The following is a 27497-nucleotide window of genomic DNA, read 5'->3' as shown; positions in this document are numbered from 1 at the left end:
CTCAACCCACGGTTGTAAGGAATGATCAAAAGTATCCATATACAAGAGTGAAATTATAGTTTCTTCTAAATAATTATATCTATATTTAAGAAGATTCGTTTGTCTACGGAAAGACAAACTACCCTAGAAAATTGATATTTCTAAACTAAATATTCCTTAACGTAATCAATTAGAGAGAAGGTCTCTAAGTCTACTTAGGTTTCAAATGTTTTTCAAGTGATATGTTGATCATTATGGAATAAATGCAAATAGGAAGAATTTCCAAACTTGCTTTAAACATTGTTTCAAATGTATGTGGGTGGTCAGTTATTTTTAAATGTTTGCTCATATAAATGTGGAAGTTTTCAAAAACAGATGACAGTGATGTTTAAGGTTTCATTCACGTTTTTCATCATAGGTTATGAATAATTGCTTGAGAACCAGTAGAGCTTACCTCCTGAGGTAACTTTTTTATATCTACTGCATCTGATAATGATTTATATCAATGTCATTCAAACATATCAATATCACTTGTAACAGCAGTTAGGCATTGCTTATATCTGTAATAACAGATGTATTAAAACATATACAAATATTTTTGACATTTTAAAGTTTGTCTACAATTATTCTAACCCCTGTGACTTGTTGGAGAGGCACTTCTCCATGGTCTTTCGACATGTCTTGTGTCAGCTTTTATTCTGGACTTTTTTTCAAGGATGTTTATGCAGCTAACAGCCTTGGAAGATCGAAGTAGAGCTTCCTTTCAGAGCAGAGAGCAAGTCTGTTTCTTGACCAGGATAGTAAAGATAATGTCTCTCTTCAGGGCAAAGGTTGGTCCTCACATGATGTGGAGGTGGGGTAGGGCAAGAAGAACCAAGGTGCGCATGAAACTTCAGCAACCTGCTTTGCCATGAGTAATAAAATCCTTTGTGTCTCATCAAAGGATTGAATGTCTTCTGTCTAAATCTATGAAAGGCTGGTGGGCTAACATGCCAGATTGCCATTAGGGGAAAATTTCAGACCCTTCATAATAGTAAAGAATTTTTTTAAGATACTGGATTCTGATTTTCAAAGTCTCCCAGGGCGTTCGCCATCAGCCCTAACCCAAGTCTCCCAGATGGAATCAGTCGTTATATCACAGAGAAACCATGATATCAACGCTGCCTAGGTTTGCTCAGGATACATAATGATAAAAGACAGGTTATTTTTGAGCCAGCAATGTCCATTATCACAATAAAATTTAATGTGATAGGTGATAATCTGGATAAGATGGCAGTTTAGACATCCCAAAGCATGGTTTTTTTCTCAACGTTAACCTAACTGTGGAACTGGGTAGCAACATCATCTATCATAAGACCCTAGCTGATGGCCAGGCAATCTACCAACTTTTGCAAGAATCAACAAGATGATGAAGCAACTATATCTGGCATCATTAAAAGAGGGAATAGCATTCATAAGAAAATAAGATTAGTGTTCTGTACACCTTGTACAAACTTCTATAAAGGAGTTATTTTATAATTAACTTTCACACATCTAGTTGTTTTTATGAGGTCTTTGAATGTAGCAAGGATAATGCCACATACAGAACAGAACGGTGCCTAGAACAGAACTAGTTGTAGAGATGTTCAAAATTATTTGTTGCCCAACTTACTGGAATTAACAGACTGATAATTCTACATTACAGCCATTATCGTAATGAGAGATTCTACCTCTGGAGACTGAATAAATACTTCAGGAAAACACTATTACTTCAACTGGCTCAGCAGCTAATGCTCTTCTCCTTTCACCCAAGTACATGAATGCAGTTAGCTTAATTTAAGGGAAAAAAGACTGAAATGTAGCTAGAAAGAAAGAAAGAGTGATAAAGTTCCCCGCCAACCAAGAAAGCAAACATACAGGAAAAGCTCCATGTATGTCACTTGCTTCCAGTGCTTAATGCGACAGAACCCATATTGCACTTGGGGATGTAGGCACAGCCAGAAAGTGCTTTCCATATATTAACAAATGCTATTCTTACAAGCTTTGCTTCAGAGTCGTACTTTGCACTGTGAATTTGAAAACTGAATTCAAAACCTGTAATTCTACAGCCAGGGTCACTTCAAGTCAAAATATTACAACATTATCTCACCAGGAAGAAAACTGACAAAGTAATAAACAATCTTTTAATTTAACCAGGATCAGAAATAAAATGACATGAATCATGGCATGCCTGGCAAGGAACCGCCAGTTCTCACACATCCCATGATGCCTGCTGTTAGAGCAGTGGAATTAGAAGGTCTCTGCATGACTTGTCAATACACTGCAAAGGGAAATATGCACTCTAGAATTAATTATTTTCTTTGGTAAAAACTGCTAGAGTGATTGCTAGAGCTAATGTCGAGGTTCAATGAGGTAAATGAAGAAACCTTACTAATAAACCATTTTTATTTTATTTTAGTTTTGAATCATCTATTTGGATCTCAGCCCAGCGACTGGACTTAATAACATATGTCCCTGGCCTTGTTTTAATAAGCTGTGGTGCCCATGAACAAGTGTCTATATTTCTAATTTTGCTTTTCTTCTTTTCAACCTCAGTGTGGTAATCTATTCTAAACTGATTCTTGTCTCCTCTCTCAATTGATAATTTGCTCTTGACTATATCATTAACAGCATTAGTCCCAGGACAAAAATAAAATAAAGTTTCCCTATTGTCCTTATATGTTTCATATTATGATATGTTTATTTTCTTAACAAACTGTATCTTGCATTTTGGGAGTACAGAATTTCTTAACTATCCCTTGATATGAGCAGGGAAAGAGAAAAACCTAAAAGAAAACTTGAAGTTGTAGTTTGCTGGATGACTCTGTATAAGATTGCCTATACTGGAAGGCAGCATGAAAAATGCTGCTATGGTTTTGGAATTTTCTCCTTAGACCATATAGCAGGATGACGTTTCATTAGATAGAGTGGTCTTCTGAGCAGCAAACCTAAGTGGTACATAATCTTCCTACGCACAGAAGGCCATACATATTCATCTGGATGGGGCTTCTAAACTTTTTACTGCCGTAAACTTTTTATTACACATTAGACTGCATATATCCTAGAACATAAGGCTTGTCACAGCTGAACAGATAAATGGCTCAGCCATGGTGGAGCACTGTTTTTGACAAGTAATGTATCTGGTGTTCCAGAAGGTGAAGGAGGTCACAGAGTACCACTGACATATAACTGTGCAATGCTACCCTTGGATGACCAATATTTGGGGCAATGTTTAAGTTGCTTTCTTGGGACTAAGGCATATTGGAAAGCTCTGTTCTTTTTCTTTTTCTGTCCAGGCCACTAAAGAGGCATTTAAAGAATTACTATGTTACTGTCTCATTAATCTAGACAAAAGTATGCTGCTATTTAAAAAAAAATAGTGACTATCATTTTTTTTTATTTTTGTAGGAGCTTAACCTCCTTTCTCAGGATTACTCTTGTCCTCATTTATTAATTTTCTATGCTATGTGATTTTTCCCTACAAAGGCATCAAGATAAATTTTAAAAAGAACTCACTTGATAATTGATCAACTGGCTTTCCATATGCTTCTCCAGGGCAGTAAGTTTCCAGTGACTATGCTACACGAGGCCTCATTTCTAATTGTGAGAAGACTTGACCATGACACACGAAATTCACAAGGACAAAGAGTCCAGCCTACTCTCATTCTTGATTCCTTCCAGGCATGGCATTAGAATTCATCCTCAGTCAATCACGTAACATGCCAATATTTTTCTGCTGGGTGAATGCCTCTTCTGGCATTGCCTTCTGCTACAGGTTCATTGAGAAACAACCGTTGGTATTTATTTCTGGCGTGACCATCTGCCAATGGGTTTTTGTTCATTTGATGCCAATTCACTGAGGATGACTGAAACCAGGATGATCATATCTCAGTGGTTGCAACATGTATTTTTGTTTTGCTCACATATTTAGATTTAATCCAGATTAAAGAGTTAATCCAGTTGAGACCAGTTCACAAAATTATAATCTAGCCTGAACTAAGTCAGAAGCCCAGAGAAATCAACATTAATGAGAGGTGAGTGACACACTGATATCTGTTTTGCACTATACTCTGCAACCACAAACTCTATTCGTAGTCTTTTTGCACTTTAATTTCCTCGTCTGCAAACTAAGGCTGAAATTTCCTTATAAAAACCTTTACTAATGAATAGAAACTGGAATAATTTATATGAACACACTTTGACTTCTTTTCAATAAATGAGTTACTATAGTATTTCTCTTGATTTTTCCTATTATATTTGAAAGGAACCTAGACAAATTCATGCCATATTAAAAATCTAGTAAAAATTTTGACAACTAAATGCAATAACAAATTCTCAAATAAAAACTCACCTGTTTTTGTTGATTTAACATTGTTTAGTGTAACGACTATAGGTAAAACAATCTTCTTTTTTAATCCCCTTTTTTTTGCATTGGGATTAACTCAGCAATGAATTATAAGTATTAAAAAGACACCAATAGTCTCAGAAAACTTTCCTTTAATTTTCACCAGATATATAATCACATGTGAACTATCATAACAAATCTCCTAACATCAGCTACATGACCAATATTGTGTACAGTATTTCTTTACAAGCCAAAAGCCACCTAATTTTTATTTACACAGAGATATCCAGCGATAAATCTTTTGTATAATCAATCTCAATATGCACATATATATGCCAACTCATAAGGAATTTGTAAATTTTTAATGGGGAATAAGAATGAAGGCAATAGGAAATATAATTTGGAGGCAAACAATACAAGTAATTATAACTCACACAACTAAAATTAAAGAACTAATTAGAAAATTTAAAAAGTAAAAACCATCTAGATATTAGTACCTGATGTATAAGCTCTCCCTCCAAATTCCCATGATGGAAACAAAGATAAAGAATGAAAACTCACAAGGTCCTTGAGAATTCAGCCTCTTGATCATTCTATTGACACTATCTTAAGTGAATTTTGACGTTTTTGCAAGACCAAGAAGACTAGATTTAAATATTCAATCAGAAGCCTCTCTAAGTTATACCACTAGAAACTGAATAAGCTTGTCTATTTTTAGGTAGGAAAAAAGGCCCTTTGCTCCTCCGGTACTGACTGTAAGGTCTGTGCCTACCACAAAAAGGAGATACTGCAGTGTTACTTTCCATCCTTGAGAGGAATTCTGGTGGTATAGCAAAGGCAGGATGAGACCTGGTGGACGTCCACAAAGGTTACTATCTGTGTGTGTATGTGCGTCTGTATGTGTGCATTTCATCTGTTCAAATGCCAAAATCATTCAGCTGGAATAGCAAAGGATCTCATTTTGTACCAGAAAAATAATCTTAGAAGAATCTGTGGGAGAAACTAAACTATGAAATGTAAACATAAATCATACCATTTATTCTGATAACTAAGATAAGATTTAATCTACCAGGCAACTGGACAGACTTTATGCTATTCAAAGCAATGCTTAATCCCTGTCTATTCCCAAACTATGGGTCTTGGTAGATCTCCTCTCTTCTGATGCAAACAACAACCAAATGGAAATTACTAAATAATGCCACAGAACAAAGGAAGGGATACCATCTGATGAATCAAAGCAAGTACACCTCAGAGAATTACTTTCTACAGGAAAATATATAGGCAATTTTTAAAATACTACTAATAATGGGAAAAAAACCTTGCCCATGGGTAACATTCATATTTGTGCTCTGAAGTATATTATCTCAAAATCTAATTAAAGAATATTTCTCGAATTTTGAAGAAAAATTTGTTTGGTCAACAATTAATATCCAGAAGAATTGCTATTCACATATAAAGGCAAAGGAGACATATTTGGAATACAGAACTCTACAATATACATTTTTTGTAGTCATCTTGAAGAAGTTATTTCAAATTATACTCCATCTATCCTATACATCAGTGAAAATTAATAAACAATGAAGAACTAAAAGTTTGAGTACTAACCAATACAACTAGTGAAGCACTGATCCAGGTCTAAAAGAAAGTATTGTAAAGTTGATCAAAAATCTATAAATGTTAAAACATCTTTAAAGAGACTTACTGTTTGATAATTCAAAATAATATTCCTTGTCAGAAATCCTAAATTATAATAAGGACTGGAATTAAGGAAGATGAAGAGAATAGAATGAAGGAAACCAAAGTCCTCATCTCAAATAGTTGAAACTCAAAATTATAGAAATAGAACTTAATTGGTGATATTATTCCAAAGGCTTAAAGAAGATGAGAAGATATAACAAACTAACCATGGACAATACGGTCAAATACAGAAGGAATCACAAACAGTACAGTAACACACAAATAATATCTAATAATGTATCAGAAATAATACCATACATCAAGTAGGAAAAGATGACAAATAGCTTAAAAAGCAGTCATTAAAAATCATATTTACAAAAAACATTTAGTTACATGGTAAAATGCTTATGCTCATATTAAGTAAAATAAGGGACAAAATAATTTATATTAGTATGATCCAAAATTTGTAAAGTACAACATAATTAAGAGTTCAATCACCAAAATGAAATAATTTAGGATCTAAATTCCAAATGTTCTACATACTAATTACATGAACTTCTAAAAGTTATTAACCTCTCAGTCTAAATTTTAAATCATAAAATGAGATAGTAATAGTATCTTCCTTATATGATTATTGTAAGGACTAATGAGAATCATGAACCTTTTTTTTTAAATGCCACATCCAGTATAAGAATTCAATAAATGTTAACTATGATTATTATTAGTAGTAGAAAAAATAATAACTTCTATGATATATAATTATAAGGATCCCCATGAAAATGTCCTAGAAGCTTATTGTTGAATAATGGCATTATAAATAGATTTTTCATTAATGTTTTTATATTTCTCAAATGTTACTATTTATTAAATCAGCTTTAGAAATCCACATTTAAAAATTTTTTTATCCACATCTTTTCTTCTCTAAAAGAAGTAAGACATCACAGATAAGCTGAAGTCTTCTTTGTTACACTTATTTCTTCTTCTGCCTCCCAGAGACATCATTATAACTAATGGAGAAATACATGAAATATTTATTCAACAGTTTGTGATGGTAATATTATGTGTCAACTTGACTAGGAGACAGAGTGCCCAGATTTGTGTCAAACATTACTCTGTTGTGTCTGTGAGAGTGTTTTTGATGAGATTAACACTTGAATCAGTAGACCAAATTAAAGCAGACTGCCCTTCCTAATGTGAGAGGCCCTCATCCAATCAGCTGAATAGAAAAAAAGGCTTACCTTCCTGCAAGTAACAGGAATTCTTCCTACCTGATTGCTTGAACTGTGACGTTTTGGTTTTGGTTTTCCTGACTTTGGACTCAAACTGAAACACTGGCTCTTCTTGGGTCTCAGGCCTACCAGCATTCAGGTTGGAACTACATCAATGGCACTCCTGAGATTCCAGCTTGCTGACTGCAGATCTTGGGACTGTCAGCCTCCATAATGGCAAGAGCCAAAAAAAAAAATCTTCTCTGTCTCTATATGTGTACATCTTATTGATTCTGTTTCTCTGGAGAATCATGAGTAACACACAATTCAAGATTAAGTCATTCCAGAAATATTTATATTGCACTCAATATATGCATGGCATCGTTGCTGTCATTGTGCTTAAAGGACATGATGTGTGTAGACAGGACAAGTTTCAAAAGGGTTACATTGGAAAAGCAAGATGAAGTAAACTGAAGAAGGTCAGCAAAAGTTAATAAAGTGCTTTTAATCCAGGTCAAGCAATTCAGTTAGTTCCCTATTTCGATAAAGTGTAGAAATTCCCCGGAAGTCTCTTTTTGCCTCCTTTCTTGCTATTCACCACCAAGTATAAATAACTGAGCTTACTATGCTATTTAAAGTAATAAATATCTATGTAACCAAGAACTATGCATTTTTACTTACAACTACTGATGGTGAGGTTCCTTAATTTCAAGAAATATTTTCTTCTGTGGCACATACTTATTTATAATTTTCACTAAACTAGATGGAGCAGTGACAGGATACTCAGCTAAACTTCATCATTATCATTATTCATCTGTGTATTAGATATTAATTCCATTGATTATTTATAGTCTAAAAAGAATTATACCTAAGTCATTACCTGAATTTCTCTTTTCAAGTTTGATTTTAATTCCTTTGGTTTCATCTGCTTCTGTGCCTCAGAAAGACACCTATAAACAATGAGTGTAACATGAAAAGACACTTACATGTGCAAGTGGTCCCATTTTCATCTAAAAGTTGATTATCAGCACAAGCACATACTCGGCCTCCTGGAATGGCCAAGCACAATGTACTACAGCCTCCATTATTTACTCGGCACATGTTGTCACCTGCAAGAGGAGGGAAGAAAATATGTCAGAGAACTCTGATTGCATACAAGGTTAGCTGGTTCAGGCCCATGTTCTTTCCAGGAGATGTACATGGTGTAAAAATGTACACACACCCACACCCACACACACACACACACACACATATACCACAAATAATACCTATTTGTTAATGTAATAAGGATTCCTGCTGAATCCTAAATGAGATTTAAAAACGTTTGAAAATATATGATGCATTGGTAGATAAGAGGAATTTACAAGTTGGTTAGAAGAGATAGAGGTTTGTGTGCAGACAGGTAACAGGAGACAAAAGGATAAAGTGGACAGAATGGTGTCTGTCCAGGACAATTTCCTAGAATGGGCCCAGTGTATGCAAGTTTGAGCTCTTTAGAAAGTAGACCACCGGCACTTGGAATGTGCCTTTGGATCCGAAGTCAACAGAAAGCAAACACTGGGGAAATGGGTGGGATTTTCCTTCCTCTTCTGCAAGGAGTACATTGGCATGTGAGTGCATTGAGGAATACAAGGAATGCAGGCTATCTGTGAAGCCTGAAAAATGAGCAGGCTTGCTGGTTCCAGGAGAGTGTACAGTACACAAGGGTAACGTGTTGCCCCAGTGGACCTAAACAGCAGAGGCACTGATAAGGCACGCAGTTGCTATCAGTAAAGTAGGCCCGAGGGAAAATTCATAAAGGTGTTATTCATGAACATATGTGAGACACTCCTGGACACTCAGATAAAACTGAGGTAAATTTTTGAAGAGGCTGGAGAATCTGTTTTATAAAGGTGTAGGTAAAAGTAAATAAAATTTAGGTAGTCACCATTTGGATGCCATTTATTCCTACAAGTTGGAAAGGCAAGGAAGAAAGTATATTTTCAGGTCCTGATTTTCAGAAGAAGAAAATGTTAGGACTTGTATCCAAGGGCAAGTCCATTTTACAGTAAGTCAAGGCATTTCTCATCCCATGTGTTGCATTTAATCAATGAACTCTTTAAAGCAACTAGAATTTTAAAGAACATGAAGACTGAAAATGTCCTGCAATTTGGCAGAGGGGAGTTCAGCGACGACATTCAAGAGGAACAATTTTTAAAGAAAATGGAAACAGGAAATGTGACTGTATACTGATTAGTATAATGAAATCCAGAAAACTAGTGACCATAAAATTAGAGAGAACAGCAGTCCTGCAAACAAGAGCCTGCTGCAGGTGAGGAGGGTTGTTGCTGTTCATAATGTTGTCTCCAGTTCATCGTAGAGAAACTACAATTTTGGTGGGGCAGCTGACGTGAACAGAAAATATTACCATTTGATCTATCTAGGCAACTGCCTCTATTCTTCATTTCTTGTCCACAACTATAACTTATACCATCTCAAATAATTAATTTTTATTCTTTTTTTTTGCGGTACGCGGGCCTCTCACTGTTGCGGCCTCTCCCGTTGCGGAGCACAGGCTCCGGACATGCAGGCTCAGCGGCCATGGCTCACGGGCCCAGCCGCTCCGCGGCATGTGGGATCTTCCCGGACCGGGGCACGAATCCATGTCCCCTGCATCGGCAGGCGGACTCTCAACCACTGTGCCACCAGGGAAGCCCAATTTTTATTCTTTTTGAAGACAATTTTATCTTTTATTAGCTATTGAAACTTCTTAGTTTATGTACTTCCATTATTTTATAAAATTGCATTTCTATCCCAGTGAGGCAATTTCAATACAGTAGAAAAAAGTGAAGCCCTTGAATAAGATAGTTTGCTTTACAAATCTCTGATTAAGCCAAAATATCTTCAAAAAAACTCTTGTTGTTAGGTAACTTCCTACTGCCAACATACACACTGAAAAAATTTAATGTTCATTAAATTTTCACAAGGATATCCGTATTAAAAAGAGGAACGGTGACTATTTAGATTCATAACCAAAAATCTACCACATAATTTACTAAACTTTTTTGTTTGTTTGTTACCTAAGTTCTGAGTCATGCTGTTTGTGGATGGCCTAATAAATATTAATAACTCATGTAGATAAAAAGATACAAGAATATTATCTGATTTTAATAAGACATGAATATCATGGTAGATTATTTCACTTTTATAACATCTAAAATAATTAAATGTTCCTTAAATGTATATGAAATTAATCAGATAAATATACTAAGATACTTTAAAAAATACTATTTTCCTTGTATAATGTATTTTTTAACATTTTCCCATAATGTTCCTTCCACACTGAAAGTTTTTCCACTGCTCACAATACTGACTCTTAGAAAACATTGAGGATTTTTTACTTTAAATGACGGCCTTTTTCAGTGAAGATGACATGAAAAAGGAAGTATTTGGAGAAAACCTTGAACTTCACTCAAATAGAATTCCCAGAGTTACTCACTCAGGATATTTTGAACAATAAATAATAAATTTTTATGGTAACAAAGTCTAAGATTTGAGTGACTTTGGAGTGACTAGACACCTTTTATCAGAAAACTTCAGCAACACTGTCAAAATAAAAGTCTTTATGCAACCTCTTGAAATATTATTATATGTGAAACTCAGAAGCAATTTTATCTGGTTTTTAATACCTTGTTGCTTTTGAGGATCATAAATCTGAAGTCCAAACAGGGGTGGTCTTTCACGCCTCAGTAATGTCACCTCATTTGTTATCAAATCTAGTTGAAAAATGGAACCATTCATATAATCAGTCCAGAACACATAATTCCCATGATGCGACAGTCCAAAAGGATGGTTCAACTCTTTACCACTGTAAACAATCTGTAAAATATAAACACATTGTGAAAAATCAGACCTGACCTTTAGAAACATAACCAAATATTTAGAGAAGCTGATATTCAAATAAGTAGAACAGGTAACGATCTAACTAATAACTTACAGTTTCTTTCAGTGTATTTGAAAAATGGATTTCACAATGTGAGCATATTTTTTTGTTTTTAGGACATGTTATTTGAAGGAGACCATTTACATTTCATCCATTTCAATTCTCTCATACATGACATTATATATATGGTCAAGAAATGCAAACATTAAAATGACCTTGCCTGATACTCTTCCCTATCTCTTTTCTTTATGATATTCCGGTATCATATTCTGGCACAGAAATTGATCTGAGTAATTAGTGGCATTATGTATATTGCAGTATTGCTCATCCAATAGCCAAGGGATACAGCATGGTCTAACAACACTGGGAGTGGAAGGAATCCCTCTATTCAGTTGGATTAATGCAAATTGAAGAAATCTAGGCGATGACAGGGAGGAAGGTAAAATTTTAATTTTGAACATAGAAACATTTATTGGTAGTAAACAGATATACAAGACTCCTGGCTAATTTTAATTCCGCTTGTCTTGATATATTCTTTACATTCCCGTGTATTTTGTGGTTGTTTAAACTACATAGTGGAGCAATCCTGTGATAAGTTCTGTTTTGCATGTAAGGCTGTAGAAGAGAATAGGAATCATACCTCCCATAATAATAATACTTTTTCATCTTTCACAATTTATAAAATGATACTGTATACAATATGAAATAGCCTTTTGGACTCAATTCATCTAATATGAGAGGATTGAGCAAGTTATCCAAATAATATAGGGTTAAAAACTGAAATTTTGCTCCTTTTATCTGAACTCTGCATACCAAATTTTCATATGTTGAATAATTGAGACAGTTTATTATTTTTCTTTGCTCACTTCCATGTAGGCTAAAATATGCTGGCTAATAAAGTGCTATGTATATTGTGTACATATCAACATCTTCAAAGGGATCATAAATACTTTTTAACACCTCTTAAGTATGTGACATTAGGTTAAAAGTAAATCAATTTTATTTATTTGGGGAAAGACATTTAAAGTACTCTTACAGTTAACCAATGAAATGGTCTTAGCTGACTAGTACATTGTATTTCTCAAAGAGAATACTTAATAAATGGGCTTGGCCAATTGTGCAATCTTCCTTTCCAAAAAAGAAGAAAGTGTATTGTCAAAGGAAGCATTTTGGTAATTTCTAATATTCCATTTTTCTAAATATCATTTAAGTAAACAGTCGAAGCCAGTTCATAATGTTATATGTGCTTAGGTGATTATAAGACAGAATACAGAGGTGACATTTTGCCAACACAGTCAACTTCATCCTCGATCTCACTGAAGAACTGCAAAATCATCTTGCAACGATTCTACCAAAAGAGGCAAGAAGATGTTGATATTTATTCACACCCATAGGCTTGAAGTTCAACCCACTCTTGTGTTTTAGTTCCAATGTCATGAAGTTCTTTATTTGAATAAATGAATTCTAATTACTTTGTCATAATACATAGGTTCATTTCAGGTGCAAATATTGAAGATATTTGAACCGAGTTGGGGTGCTTGGTCCTAGCAAACATCAATAATGTAGAAAAACTGCATTTTCAAACAGCTCTGATATGCTGAGAGCTTCTCTGAAAAGTCCCACAAATGCTGGCATGCCACAGTGAGCTGGGCCTGGTCTCCCGGAGGCAAGTACCAGCTGCACTGCTTAATGCTCAGCCCCCTTCAGCCACCCCACAGAGACTACTGGCAGCCACCTCAGAGGGGTAAAAATAAACTTGAAAGTATTTTTAACACAACACAACAAGGCTCTGTGACAGAAGCCTGTGGGTTAAAACAGCAGCATTTGTCTTTTACCTTCCTGTGAGTTCCATTCAAAAACACTTTTTCAATATGATCATAATAGGCATCACACCAGTATAATGTGTGGGTGTGAAAGTCCAGAGTTAAGCCGTTTGGCCACAGCATCTTTGAAGTCACAAAAATCTGCCGACTGAAGCCATCCATCCAGGCCTTCTCAATCCTTCCCACGCTGTCATCTATTTCATCTTCCTCCCAGTCTGTCCAATACATCCAACTAAGACATTAAAAACAAGAGCGCACGCGTGTCATTTCAACCAGCCACCATATAGACAGACACTTCCTCAGATTTGGTGCCTCCATAAAATGTAGTTACATTCTGATTTGTTCTCCTACCTAAATGCTGATCTGCCCGGAGGAGGCAGCTGCGAAGTACTCAGGGAAGGTGAGATTTGTTCAGTGGAGCCAATTAGACACATTTCAGAAAACCCACGACCACCACTATGGCACTTACTGGCCTTGTTTATTAATTAACCTAACAGCAAGTGCCAAATCCTGATTTTCTTTGGTGTTGGTACCAAAAGTTTGGGAAATGATTCTTGAGGCATGACTATTTTTAAATGTCCATTTGATAAAACATATAATCAATTATGTGTTTAAACAGCAGATGAACTGGCATGAGAATGAGAGCACAGTTAATGATCTACTCCAGACTTTATTTAATCTCATATGAGTTAGTTATTTATTTTTTTAAAGGCAGGCAGTTGGATTTTCTCTGTTCTAAAGGGCACAGTCACACTGGGTTTGTTTGGCCAGGTCTAATTTGTCTTCCTGATGCAAATTATCTATGCTTTATTGCTGCTTATTATTACCTTAAAACCCACAGAAGATGATTGAGCTGCACATAAGTTTAATAACAGTAGGTTGACTGACCTTGAGATTTTGAGCTTTAATTTCTTTCTCAAACAAAAGCATCTGCGTTTAAAAACAAATCTTTTGTGTAAGCTATAACAGTGGAAGAAGGGGCCTTGAGCTAACGTTCCAACTGCCTCATGAATAAGGTTAAAACCCTCCACATGTGTTGTCTTAGGGTCATGTGAAAGTTCCTGAGTTACTAATTAAAGTGTAGGCTTTAATTCAGTCACCTCATATAGGACTTTACAAAGCTTCAGAGTTTTCTAAGCTGCTAACCCTGGAAGTACCCTTATTAGATCCTCTGCCTCCCATCTGTTATGGACCCTAAAGAATTTCTGAGGTAATCTGGGACAAATCTGTATCCATGACTAAAAATCCTACTGTGACCTGGGGCTTCCCTGGTGGCGCAGTGGTTGAGGGTCCGCCTGCCGATGCAGGGGACACGGGTTCGTGCCCCGGTCCGGGAAGATCCCACATGCCGTGGAGCGGCTGGGCCCATGAGCCATGGCCGCTGAGCCTGCGCGTCCAGAGCCTGTGCTCCGCAAGGGGAGAGGCCACAGCAGTGGGAGGCCCGTGTACCGCAAAAAAAAAAAAAAATCCCACTGGGACCTAAACAGGCAGATTTGGGACAGCTGAGGAGGTGACACACCAGCCATTCTTTCATGCCAATTAAGCTCTTTTTAAATTCTCTTAACAGTTTACAATTATGTTGATATGCCTTTTTAGACTTGAGGAAGTATATTTAGATTGGTGAATTTTAATAAGTCCAAATACATTCTAATCCTAGAAATAAACATGGTACTATGCTTATCTTGTATCATTCCTGTTCTTCAAGTGGGTTTATTACTGGGACAAATTAAGAATAAACAGAAGATTCATTCCATTTGCTCTAAAACTGTGCTAGTTAGGCAAAACTACTTCAATTATATAAATCAGCTATGTAAAGAGAAATAACAACTTTTTCAGCTCTCTTGATACCGTTTCTGAAATCTTAAATACAGTTAATCAATGCAGTTGTATTGCTGTTGCTAATTTATAACTTGTTAAATTGAAATTATCTTTCCCTCCAGCTTTTCCTCTTGATAATAGTAACACTTTTTTTCTGTGACTCTCTAACCCCAATCACACATATATGTCCATGCAAACACACACACACAGGAGATAATTCTGGATATTCTAAACATATTTTATATTGTGTTGTTATTTGAAGACAGAATTGTTTGTGATCCAATCCACTACCTGAGACTATTTTTAGTCAAACAAAATATAAGAAAAACAAATTTTAAATAAGTGATGCCAATCTGATGGAGACCAGATATGTGATCATCTACTCAGCTGATTAAAAGTTATCGATATATTGTGAAAGCCTTATAATTATTATCAAATATGATGATTCATAAACATACAAAATAGGAAATGCAACCTATAAAATAAGCAGGATAAAACATAAATATTTTTGTAGGTGGGACCTGGGGTAGTCATCAAATAAAAATTAGGTTAAGCTGGTCTTCTACTATGACAAAAAAAATTGTACCTCTATTTTTCAAGCCCTGTTCAAATACAACTTCTCAATGAAGTCTGCCCCTAGCTTTTCTGTCAAAATTAGCTCATTCTTTTGTTTCCTAGTGATAGTTGTTAGTTATTTTAGAGAATTTATTGCATTTATGCCATGTATTGAATTTGATGGTGTTGCATGTCTGATAATTCCAACTAAAAATTCAAATAATTAAGGGCAGGGAATATTTATCGTTCATATTTGTACTCTGTAGCACTAAGCTTGGCTTTGTTGATATTAATCATGCCCCCAAATTAAACTGTATTATCTGGTGGGTCAATCCCAGAAATTTTTAAATCCTTAAGATTTTCTGCCATGGAAGTGAAATAACTTTTAAAAAACTTGATTGAGTTGATGACATAATATCTAGCTGTTAACTAGAGGATGTGGTACTTTTAATTGAGAGGGATATAGAAAATCCTGTTTGGAGGGAAATATGCACTTAGCTTTGGACTCATCTTTTCTTGGAGATAATGTTTTGAGAAATCAGAACTGGAGCTGTAGGTTTCTAAGTTATTGATGTAAATTATGAGATTTGAAATGATTGCAAAGGAGGGAGTTCATCTGTAGCTATCACCTTGAGGAATAGTCTATCATAATTGATTCCTCCTCCTCCAGGTTTACCCCCATTTCAACATTTTTTTTTTTTTTTTTGCAGTACGCGGGCCTCTCACTGCTGTGGCCTCTCCCGCTCAGAGCACAGGCTCCAGACGCGCAGGCTCAGCGTCCATGGCTCACGGGCCCAGCCGCTCTGCGGCATGTGGGATCTTCCCGGACCGGGGCACGAATCCGTGTCCCCTGCATCGGCAGGCGGACTCTCAACCACTGCGCCACCAGGGAAGCCCCATTTCAACAATTTTTGAGGCCTGCCAATCCTATTCTTTCCTGTCTGTTGTCTCAGTTCCCACTTTTCTGTTGCTATTACAAATGCTACAGTCTGTCTTTCATCACTTTTCAAAGAGAACTCCCAACGGACTGTCTTTCATAGAGCTATCATATGGCTTTCACTTATCTTCCTAAGTCATGAATTGAAAAATGTGATTTTTATCCTCAAAACCTTCCAATTACTCTGATGTCAGCAAAATAAGTCAAAACTTTTACTTACAACATTGAAGATTTCTATATATTTTTAGTCTCACCTCCTGCTATGTTCCTTAGAATGTCCCCTGCTCTAGCCTTAATGAACTCATCCCACCTCAAAACTGCCATTAGCTTCCTCGCCTCTAACAATTACTCATAGTGTCCCTTCAGAGTACAGTGACTAACCTTATGACTGCACATCCCGATAGAGTCCCCTGGGACCCTATTCATTTGGAAATCTATCCATCCTCTAAAGTTCAACTCTGAATTAAAACCCTCAGCGAATTCCCGAAGAGCATGTATTTCATTCTATTTTATTTTACAGGTAAAGTGTGTGTGGGGGGTGTGTGTGTGGGCTGGGTGTGTGTGTGTGTGTGTGTACACCAAGCACACAAGATTATAAACTCCTTGAAGACAATCACTGTCTTACTGATTTCTATTGATCTATATGGTAGTCACTCAATAATATATTTTAATAAATAAATGAAAAATTATCCCTTTACTGATTTCTATAATTGGTTATGACGCTTTTGATAAAACCATACCTCTGAAGAGTACTTTTTGTTAATAGGCTATTATGGCAGAGAAAATCTGTGATGCTCTCCTGTGTACAGCTGCAAAAAGGTATTATGGTAGAAAAATGTAAATGAACCAGGTTTTTACAAAAATGTTTTGATTAAAGTTATATTACGCTATTTTAAATGGAGTTTTCCAAACTAAACTTTCTTCTTCACTTTTCAAAAACTTATATTAGCGTCAAATGATTATTTGGACAATTAAATTCACATGGTTCCATTTCTACTTCTACTGCCTTCCAATCCATTCTCTACAGAATATTAAGATTAGTTGTTGTTGTTGTTTTTTAATATAAATCTGACTATATCAATTCTCTATTTTACATTTACACTGAAGACAAAGTACATATCTCTCATGGTAGTGGGCAAGGCCCTGCTCTCCTTTCCAATTGCATCCTCAGTCACTTTCCCATTTGCCATCGATAATCCAGCCCGTCTTCATTTCAGTTCCTCTGACAGTAAAGCTTTTGCCCAACTTAAGATTTCAGTTGTTCCATTTTCTTTATCTGAAATCTTTTCCTCACTCTCCATGGCTGGTTCCTTCTTTACAATTAAGTCTCAGCTTAAATGATGCCCCCTTAAAGAGGCCTTGCAGCAAGCCTATTTAAATAGGTTTCTGTTAGTCACCTTCACATCAACCTGTTTGTTTGACTCCATCACTTTGGTCTCTAGAAATTACATTCGTTGCTCATTGGGTACTTATTTATTGATGCATCTGCCCATTCCCTACTTTTCAGATGACACAGATGCTTCATGAGGGTAAAGGCTATGCCTGCTTTGTTAACCACTGTATACATAATCAGAGCTCTGGGCATTGTATACTGTTAGGGGAAAATATGTGTATATATACATATATACACATGTGTATATACATATACCTACACACACATATCCACATATATACATACACACGAGTTTTTTTTTTCAGGTTGGTGCATAATAGCAGTATTCTATAATATTTAAAAATCTGTCTGATGGAAGAAGTAGAAGAGTCGTTCTTTGCAACATCAGAGGCAAATATAGGATTAGTTGGGAGATACGTACTATAGGGATGCACTTACTGCCTTACTGAAAAGAAAAAATGTCCTATCAATCAGATTTGTCTCCAGATACTTTGAACTATGTAGATGCTATGGATTTCAAATCTAAATTGGATGCCTGCCTCTTAGGGAAGTGTTGAAGCGGATTCCTGAATTTGAAGAGAGAGATGGGTCTAGAGGCCCCTAAATTTTCTTCCAAATCATCTAATTCTATGACCTGCACATTTATGTCATCTCCCCAAGCACCTCAAAGACCCTTTGACGCCATCGGAAAATATCTTCCTCTAACAGAATACTGAGAAGGAAGATGTTGCTTTAAGATATATTTGAAACATCTTGCTTCAAGGAGGTTTAGACAGCATGGAATAAATATTTTCTCTAAAAATTAAGATTGCCTTGGTTTAAAGGTCAAATAGATGACTTGGTTTAAAAGTCCAGGAATAAAAGAGAAATTTAAAGAATCCACACATAAAATCACTAAAATTACTTTATAATTATGCCTTACAAAAAACATGCAATGAGTTCATCCACTGATTAGGTCAGCCTGGAAAGAAGCACCGATTGTATTTGGAGCTATTCTCAATACAAACAATTTTAGGAACTGCAATCTGGTGATCTCAGTTTATAAGGGAGTCATGTGCTTCTTATTCAATTAAGTATTTTTTTTTTGTATGTAATAGTAAGGTATAAAAATATTAATTTTGTGGTGCCATTTTGAAACAGTGAAATATAAGCCACGGGGGGGGATAAAAACCACATACAACAACTGTACATGTAGAAAATGCAATCCACTCATATAATTCTGAGATTCTATTAGGAATTTTCACATTTCTTTAATATTTCTATATGCACATTGTTGCTTGTGTTCAGGTAATAGCTATGAATAAAAATCAAAGGAAAACATATTCTCAAAAATTGCACAAAATAATCCATCCTGAAACAAGTAACACATACTATAAAATGATGTCACTATATGGAAGCCATGGTTATGTCCAAAAATACAGAGTTACCAACCTAGACTAATAAAAAGTAGTGGAGAGTGGCATGGACATATATACACTACCAAACATAAAATAGATAGCTAGTGGTGAGCAGCCTCATAGCACAGGGAGATCAGCTCGGTTGGTTTGTGACCACCTAGAGGGGTGGGATAGGGAGGGTGGGAGGGAGGGAGACGCAAGAGGGAAGAGATATGGGAACATATGTATATGTATAGCTGATTCACTTTGTTATAAAGCAGAAACTGACACACCCATTGTAAAGCAATTATACTCCAATAAAGATGTTAAAAAAATAATAAAAGTAGTGGAGTATAGTGGCTCTGAGTAAAGTCTTGGAGACAGGTTGCTTGGATTTAAATATCTATCCAGGCTCTTAATAATCAAATGGTCTTTTGCAGGTCCATTACAAATTTCTTCTTTGTAAAACAAGAATGAGAACAGCAACTAATTCAAAGTGTTATTGTGCAGAATCACAACATAGATCATGGTAATTTATTTAACAAAATGCCTGGCCCACAATAAATGTACAAAAAATGGAAACTTGCTATTTTTTGAATACTTTAAACTTCAATAACCTTTAATTTAAAAAATTAAATTGATTGATTTGCTGGTTGAATTGATTATTTATCTTAGTGTCAGGCTGTCTGAAATGGAGAATTATGGTGCTTGTCTGAATAAACCAAGTAAATATATTCTCTATACAAATAATCTGTTTATTTCAGTTCAATCTTGACATGTTTTTTTAGCACATTCTCTAGGAGAGATAATCATTAAATGAGCAACTTTTCCCAGTGAGGCCATTCATGTGTGAATGCACATGTGGATTTAAATAAAACTTACTAATACTAAATATGTAAAAAGCAAATTTATCTAATATAATTTTCCTTATATAAAACTGATCAAATATTGCATACCCATTAACAGGATCCACCACAATCCCTCTGGGATGGGACATTTCTCCCTCTAAGAGAGTCTTCCGACTCTGAGAAGCCTTTTCCAGCCTAGCCACGTTAATGGTCTTCCTATGGCCATCATTTGTCCAGTAAAGGTTATTTCCAATCCAGTCCACAGCAATGCCCTCCACATTATCCAGATCTGCAAAAAGCAAAAACAAGAAAGAAAGAAATTTTTCGTTAGTGTCCACTACTTACCTTCTACTTAATAAAAAGTATAATTTTAAAAGGAATACATTCTGATCTATAAATTCTTTATAGTGATTTTTGCAAATATCATTCCACAGAATATTTTTCAATTTTGTTTTGAATGCCAGGCCCTCTCTTGAGATATTTTATTTGAAACAGTGATCTGCAGAAAAACAGGAAAATATAAGTGATGAGAAAACGAAAGGGTAAAAGATAAGTTCTCAGAGTAAAAATAGTCTCATAGATTGTTCAAAAGAAAAATCAAATAACATGATCTAGTAATACGTTCAAAAAGTAAGCATGTTCAAACATGTAATATGTAATCTGAATAACCAAAATAATATGAAGGCCCTTTTGCCAAGAGTTGAACAGGTCCAGCAGAAGCACACCTTTGAAAGCCCAGACTAGGCTTTTATCATGGAACTGCATGAACAGTGAATCTCAAAGAAACACTAAAATATTTCTGTATATTCTAGACTTACTTTAAAAAGGATGCTATTACAGGCTCCTCTAAGATACAGGCAGTTATAATTCAAATATATAATCATATGAGCTCCCCTAATTCAACTCTTTACAGAAAGGGAAACTCTAACACTTAAGAATGAAGGCTTATAGTTTATTACCACATAAGCAGTGGTAGAATAGGGATAAAATCCAAGTCAGAGGATCCCCAACGTAGAGATCTTTATAACTGCACTGTTCCTATGGTGAGTCTTTTCCTCAGTTTTGGCCATCCGGTAAAGCATCCTCCAAACTGTACACAACATCCTAAATATAATTCTACCCCTCTATTGCACGAGAAATTACTGTGAACTTCTCTTCTTTCAAAACCAGGAAAGCCTTTGTCTCTTTTCCTCCTGGGTGTGAGGTAGAGAACTGGCACTTACTGGACACAACAACAGGTAGTAGTACATCAGAGACAGAGATGAGCATTCACACACTACTGGGAAATCTACATGACATTTTCCCTCATACGCAGACGTCATAAACATTGACTATTATCATATTCTTTAATCATGGCCCTCTGGCCTTGGAAAAAATAAAATTTTCTTTTGTGACCCTTTCTGTTAATCAGCATGTGCCCTAACTCAGGATGACTAATATAGTGTGTGATTTGATCTAACTGAAAATCTGATTATAGTGAATCAGATATGTTCTCAATTTCACTAAGCTATCTGCTTCATTACCAACCAGTATGAGCAATTTTCACAGGTTAATTGTGCCTATGCTTAGAAAAAAGTTTCATTTTTGTCCTTGCTTTATTGACACTTAATTCTACTGAGCACTTTCCTGCTCTGGCATAATGGAAAAAGAGTAGCTATTTACTCTTTTCTATGTATCATCGTCTGTGGCTGGTTTTTGTCTTGTTGTTGGTCTTCAAAAGTTATATTACATCTGAAATCTAACCCAGCATGGAAACTTTCTTCCTCAATAACCTTCTCATTTCTAAAACATTCCCTTTTCACATCTGACTTAATACTTTTTTCTTTTTCATATGAAGCAGCTGTAGTATTATTTGATTGAAATTTTGTTTCGGACACTTGGGTAAGTAACTCAGTCACTCTGATCCTTAATTTCTCCATTTAAAAAGTGATGAAAGGGGCTTCCCTGGTGGCGCAGTGGTTGAGAGTCCACCTGCTGATGCAGGGGACACGGGTTCGTGCCCCGGTCTGGGAAGATCCCACATGTCGCGGAGCGGCTAGGCCCGTGAGCCGTGGCCACTGAGCCTGCGCGTCCAGAGCCTGTGCTCCGCAATGGGAGAGGCCACAACAGTGAGAGGCCCGTGTACCGCAAAAAAATAAAAAAAAGTGATGACAATAATAGCAGCTACACTGTAGGATAAGTAAACAAGAGGTAAATTAGCTACTGCATGTAAAATACTTAGCATACTGCCTGTAATATTGTAAATTCTCAACATGTTAGTTTTTATAAATTCATCAGGATTAAAAATAATTTATATACATACATACATATATAAATCCTGGCTCTTTTGATAGGAATAGACCTTACATTTTTCTCTTTTAAAGGAATTTTTCATTAATATTTCCTTACATTTTAACTGGTGGCCAAAGTTAATTAGAAATACGATATGCAGAGTCAGTTGTGAATAAATAGAGTGGGATGGAATGGAATTCTAAAAAGCAGAACTTGGGAGGATCCTGTCTCTAATTGGTTCATTTGTTTTGTCTTTTAAAAATGAAATGTTTGAATAGCATGAAGTAGTGATTAGGATCACAAGTTCTAGAACCACACTTCCTAGGCTCTGTAACCCTGAGCGAGTTACACCTGATCTTTAAGATTGATGTAATGATACTGCTTAACTCATAGGATTGTTTTGAGGATTAAATGAATATATAAAACTCTTAAAAATAATGTTTGGCACATAATAAATACTACATAAATGTTGCTATGAATATTATTACTAATAGTATCATTATTATTATAATCTTCTCTTTAGCTACCTATCTATTGAGACAGCAATGAATCAATTAGCCTAGAATGTTTTTTAATATTATTTGTGTGTGTGTGTGTGTGTGCGCGCATGTGTGTGCGCGTGCTTTGTTTTGTTTTTCTGTTCTGGAAAGGATGTGGATGAATGAAAATTAAAAAGAAAACAAAAACAAAAACTCAAAAATGAGTCTTATGTGCAACTTGGGAATTTTTTTAGGCTATCTTTAACCAGACATGGAGAAACTTCCTCTTTTATACTTGTAGGACAAAGCCTGAAGAATCAATGAATCCCTTTCTCAACAAATATACATTGGTAAGGAAAATACTCTGGCTCTATATCATTTGACATCTTCCTTTAACTTATGACTTAGATGAAACGCTAAGACATATAGAGCATTGGTTTACGTACACTTAATTTTTCACTCAACAGGGTTTGGATGGGGCCTCCCTGAGATTGACTATTAGGATCTCTATGACCAAAACCCTTCAACTAGGTGATCAATAACATATGAAGGTTTATGGCACTGAACTTCCAAACAAACATAGGTAACTACAGAGATACTAATCACTAGCTCAAGGAAACACGTGACTGATCAAATGCAGGAAAGTTGTTTGTTAAAGTAGATTGCTTTGATACCTTTGGGTAGAGTTGAAGTATTCTACATTCTAAAATCAATATTCATTACATCATCATCATTATTTTTACATAACAAAAGCAAACAAAGAGTATGATTTTTTTTTTAATCTGGTAAAAATCTCCCTTACGTTTCACTAAATACCCATTTGCATTAATCGAGAGGCAAGAACTCAACATGCTTGTACTTTTCAAAAAAAAAGAGAAAAATTCCAGTAAATAATGGTTTCCTATAATCTTTTTAGATTAAGATTATGTCTATATGTTCCTTTTTAAGTGAAAAAATGAGACATTTATCCATATAATTCAGATTAAAAACAGACTTTTTCATTTATTCTGTGAATACTTAAGGTTAACATATTATTTTGACTCAATTAAAATTTCCATTACTTTTTCTTTGGAAACATTGTTCTAGTACATGAAGAATAACTTTTATAAATGGACAGAATATATAAATAGTGCTCTAGAAAAACATCTCATCAAAGCTAGATTTTTTAACTGAAGTGGAATATTCTTGATGGTAGCATTGTTATTTCCTACAAGTGATACCTACCATTAATGAAATGTGGATGAATAAGAGATAATAAAATTTATGTAAGTTAAAGAGAATAATTATGTGGATTTAAAACAAATAAAACAGAAAGTTATTTAAAGTAATTTAATATCTAGGATTAGATAAAACAAGCATTTGAAACAGAGGTTGGAAAACATATCTCTAAAATGAAAACATCATTACAGATCTGATTTTTAGATATTATACATTTATGAAACAGAAGAGGATTAAAGTTTTTATATTTAAAATAAGACCTTCAACTTTTAAAAATGGGTCCAAGATTAAAAAAAAAAAAAGTTATATGGCCAAGGATGTGAGCAGTGGCCTTAGTTTCCTTAAGGTGCATAAACCAGATCTCCAGATTAATGCATGTCTTGATGCTTTACAGCTGAACTTTATTAACATCATAAGGAATTAACTGGAAATTACACCCCATAATTGCCATTATAAAAGCACAGTGCCTCTATTTTTCCAATGTATCCAAGTTCGTCTATCCTTAGTAGGAACATTATTTTTCTGAGTTGGAATGAAGTATTCCAAAAGTGTTTGCGTGAGTTCAGAGTATGACCACATGCCTTAAATAACTCAAAGTGCCCTATGCATGTAGATACGTCCAGGGCCAGGGATGCCTTACCTTGCCTCAGAGTCAGTGCTTGGACAACTCTCCTGCCTCACATTCCTACAGTTCAAGTAATTCAAATTCTCTTCGTGCATTTCAATAAGGCCTGAGGTGATGTATCTGACATGTGTGGTTGAAGTTCTTTTAATTAACAGTGTGGCAGTAAAGTTGCCTGCTGAATTTTCTATCTCATAAGGTTACAGGAGTACTTGGCCAGACTAAAGTTTTCTACATCATCTGTCCCCAGTGGCTAGCTGAGGCTGATGGTCTCATCCTATTTTCATTCCAAGTCCTTCCTCAGTTCACTTAATAGGTCGGAGAGGGTGAATACACAAGTTACTCTCAATGAGAACAAAACACTTTGCTGTTTTCATCAAAGAGATATGTAAAGTGCATATAAGGGTCTTGTTTTTCAGATGAACAGAATATATTAAAACATAGTGATTTCCTTCTATTATCAAAAGCGTGTTTTCAGTTTCAGTTTGGGGAGGGGGTGCTACTGGTGGTCTCTCTAGGACATTCGGATATGTCATCTTTGATGCAGTGATGAACATATGTAAGAAAAAAGAGAGCGCCACAGTATGCATCATAGTTACCAATACAGTAATCTAAAGTGATGAGTAAAATGAAACATTTCAAGAACTGTTAAGTACTGAGATTTTACCCTACTTTCAAGCTAAGAAGTTAGCCTGGTACTGCTTCATGGATGATGGCGGATGACACAAAACTTGTAGGACAGATAGAGAAATCTTTATTACTTATGGCACAGCAAGCAGCATGGCCATCAGCAGATTGGTGTCCCTTTAGTCCAAAGTCCCCTGGGGACAGCTGGGATGGGCCCATATGGATGCCTTCACACACAGTTGATTGCACTGCAGGAAAAGAATTCCAAATTTAGAAAACCCAAATATTTTCTAATGGGCAATAAGCAGGCCTGCTTATCTGCACCTGATGATACTCCACCTCTTCTTCCAAGTCTCTCTTCTATGCAAGCATCCTTGTTAGTATACCTCAGAACAAAAGGCAAATAATGCCTCACTCTAAGACATGCAGAAATGTGAGGGATCCATGGAGAAGTGTCTCCCAAGAAAAAAAATCCTAAAAAGTCATAATTCATGTCTTTAATAACGCAGATAGAGTAAGAAGTATATGAATATGACCATAAATAAAAATCATTTCTGGGTTCCAGGCTATTGCCCTTATGGGAATTCTCTGTTTACACTATCACATCTTAAAGCATATTGTTCAGCTAGCCATGTGTGATGAACTAATTTTATGAGTCAATTTGGCTAGGCTGTGGTACACAGACATTCAGTTAAACATCAGTTCAGATATTGCTGTGAAGGTATTACTAGATGATATTAACATTTAAATCAGTACAACTGGAGTAGAGCAGATTACTCTCCATAATGTGGGTTGATCTCATCCAATGAGTTGAAAGCTTTACGAGAAAGTAGACTGAGATCCCCTAAGGAAGAGGGAATTTGGCTTCTACACTGTCTTTGGATTCGAGCTGCAATATCATCAACTTTTCCCTGGGTCTACGGCCTGTCACTCTACCCCACAGATTTTGGACTTGCTGTTCTCCACAATCATGTGAGGTAATTATTTAAATATATAGCTCTGTTTCTCTTTCTTTATGTACACATCCTATTGGTTCTGCTTCTCCAGAGAACCCTGACTAATACACCACTGCCATGCTTGCAGTCCAGAAATGATTCTGCTGAACGCTCTGGGCAGAAGGGCACTCTTCACATTCATTGTTTCCAGATGAAACACTGCAACATATATACCATGCAAGCCAGAGTAGCTTCCAATTTATGAAAGTCCCCACAGTTATGGAATGAGTATATAGCTCATTTTACAATATTCCACGACAAATTTCTAGATAATATACCAGTTGTATTGTAAATATTTTTAATGTTTTTATTTTCTGCATATTATGATGTTTTGACATCTTTAAAAAGCCTTTCTAGCTGGGGGGAGACTACCTCTCCTGGAGATAGCCAATTACTAAAGACAGCAAAGGGCACAGCCAAGAACTTGCCTTTGAGGTGCAACCTAACCACTCCAGAGCCATACCTCCTCTACCTGGTCTCTGCAGGAGGCAATATTCTTCTGCCTAACCATCCCAGGGCCAGGTACCACGCCAACAGTGACCAGAGTTATTGTTTAAAGCCCAATGGAATTATTCAAACTAGACAATCCTAAACTGCTTATCTTTCCCTGCCTTGCCTTTCCCACAGAAACTCCAGTAAAGCCTGTGGCCTACCGGTTTCCCTTCCTTTCTGTCTTTTGCCCTGTGACCACCCTGGTGCGTCTCCTATGTGGTCCTCTGTGGTGTGCTGTACCTTCTGTTTCTGGGACCTGTAAATATAACAAACTTTGTTCTTCTGAACCCTCTCCACTGTCTCATGTTGTGGCCATACCTGACTAACCATCTCATAAAGAATGCAAAATATGAGTCTTCATTGTGAACAGGGAGAGAGAAAGGAATTTCCGTTCATGCCCTTTTACTACCCAATTTGGCCTACTTAGCGAGAGAACAGAGCAAAAATCACTTCAGCTTCTGAATGCAAAGTATCACAGATATTCTTGAATATTCCTTTCAGTCCTATGAAGTAGGTTATAATTTATAAAAATAAAATACTTTGAAACTGGACTTCCCTGGTGGCACAGTGGTTAAGAATCCACCTGCCAATGCAGGGGACACGGGTTTGAGCCCTGGTCCGGGAAGATCCCACATGCTGCGGAGCAACTAAGCCGGTGCGCCACAACTACTGAGCCTGCGCTCTAGAGCCCGTGAGCCTGCGAGCCACAACTACTGAAGCCCATGTGCCTAGAGCCCGTGCTCTGCAACAAGAGAAGCCATCACAATGAGAAGCCCGCGCACCGCAACGAAGAGTAGCCCCCGCTCGTTGCAACTAGAGAAAGCCCGCGCACAGCAACAAAGACCCAACGCAGCCAAAAATAAATAAATTTATAACAAAAAAAGAATACTTTGA

The 27497-nt window shown here is 36.0% G+C and overlaps 1 protein-coding gene across 1 annotated transcript in view; it reads right to left on the bottom strand.

Annotated features, from left to right (window-relative positions):
* The window catches only part of LRP1B (LDL receptor related protein 1B), a 1820879-nt gene that overhangs the window by 733031 nt on the left and 1060351 nt on the right, over nt 1–27497 (bottom strand). Inside the window, exons 12-15 of the mRNA XM_029226108.1 lie at nt 20008–20188; nt 12985–13204; nt 10896–11085; nt 8214–8336 (exon numbers count right to left, since the gene is read on the bottom strand). Of these exons, the coding sequence (XP_029081941.1) occupies nt 8214–8336; nt 10896–11085; nt 12985–13204; nt 20008–20188 (714 nt within the window). The remainder of the gene's footprint in view (nt 1–8213; nt 8337–10895; nt 11086–12984; nt 13205–20007; nt 20189–27497) is intronic.

Source organism: Monodon monoceros, unplaced genomic scaffold (genome assembly GCF_005190385.1).
Source record: "Monodon monoceros isolate NGI ecotype Baffin Bay Population unplaced genomic scaffold, NGI_Narwhal_1 Super_Scaffold_16, whole genome shotgun sequence".
NCBI classification, from domain to species: domain Eukaryota; kingdom Metazoa; phylum Chordata; class Mammalia; order Artiodactyla; family Monodontidae; genus Monodon; species Monodon monoceros.
The sequence above is the reverse complement of the archived record's forward strand: the minus strand, read 5'-3'. Positions and strand labels throughout refer to the sequence as shown.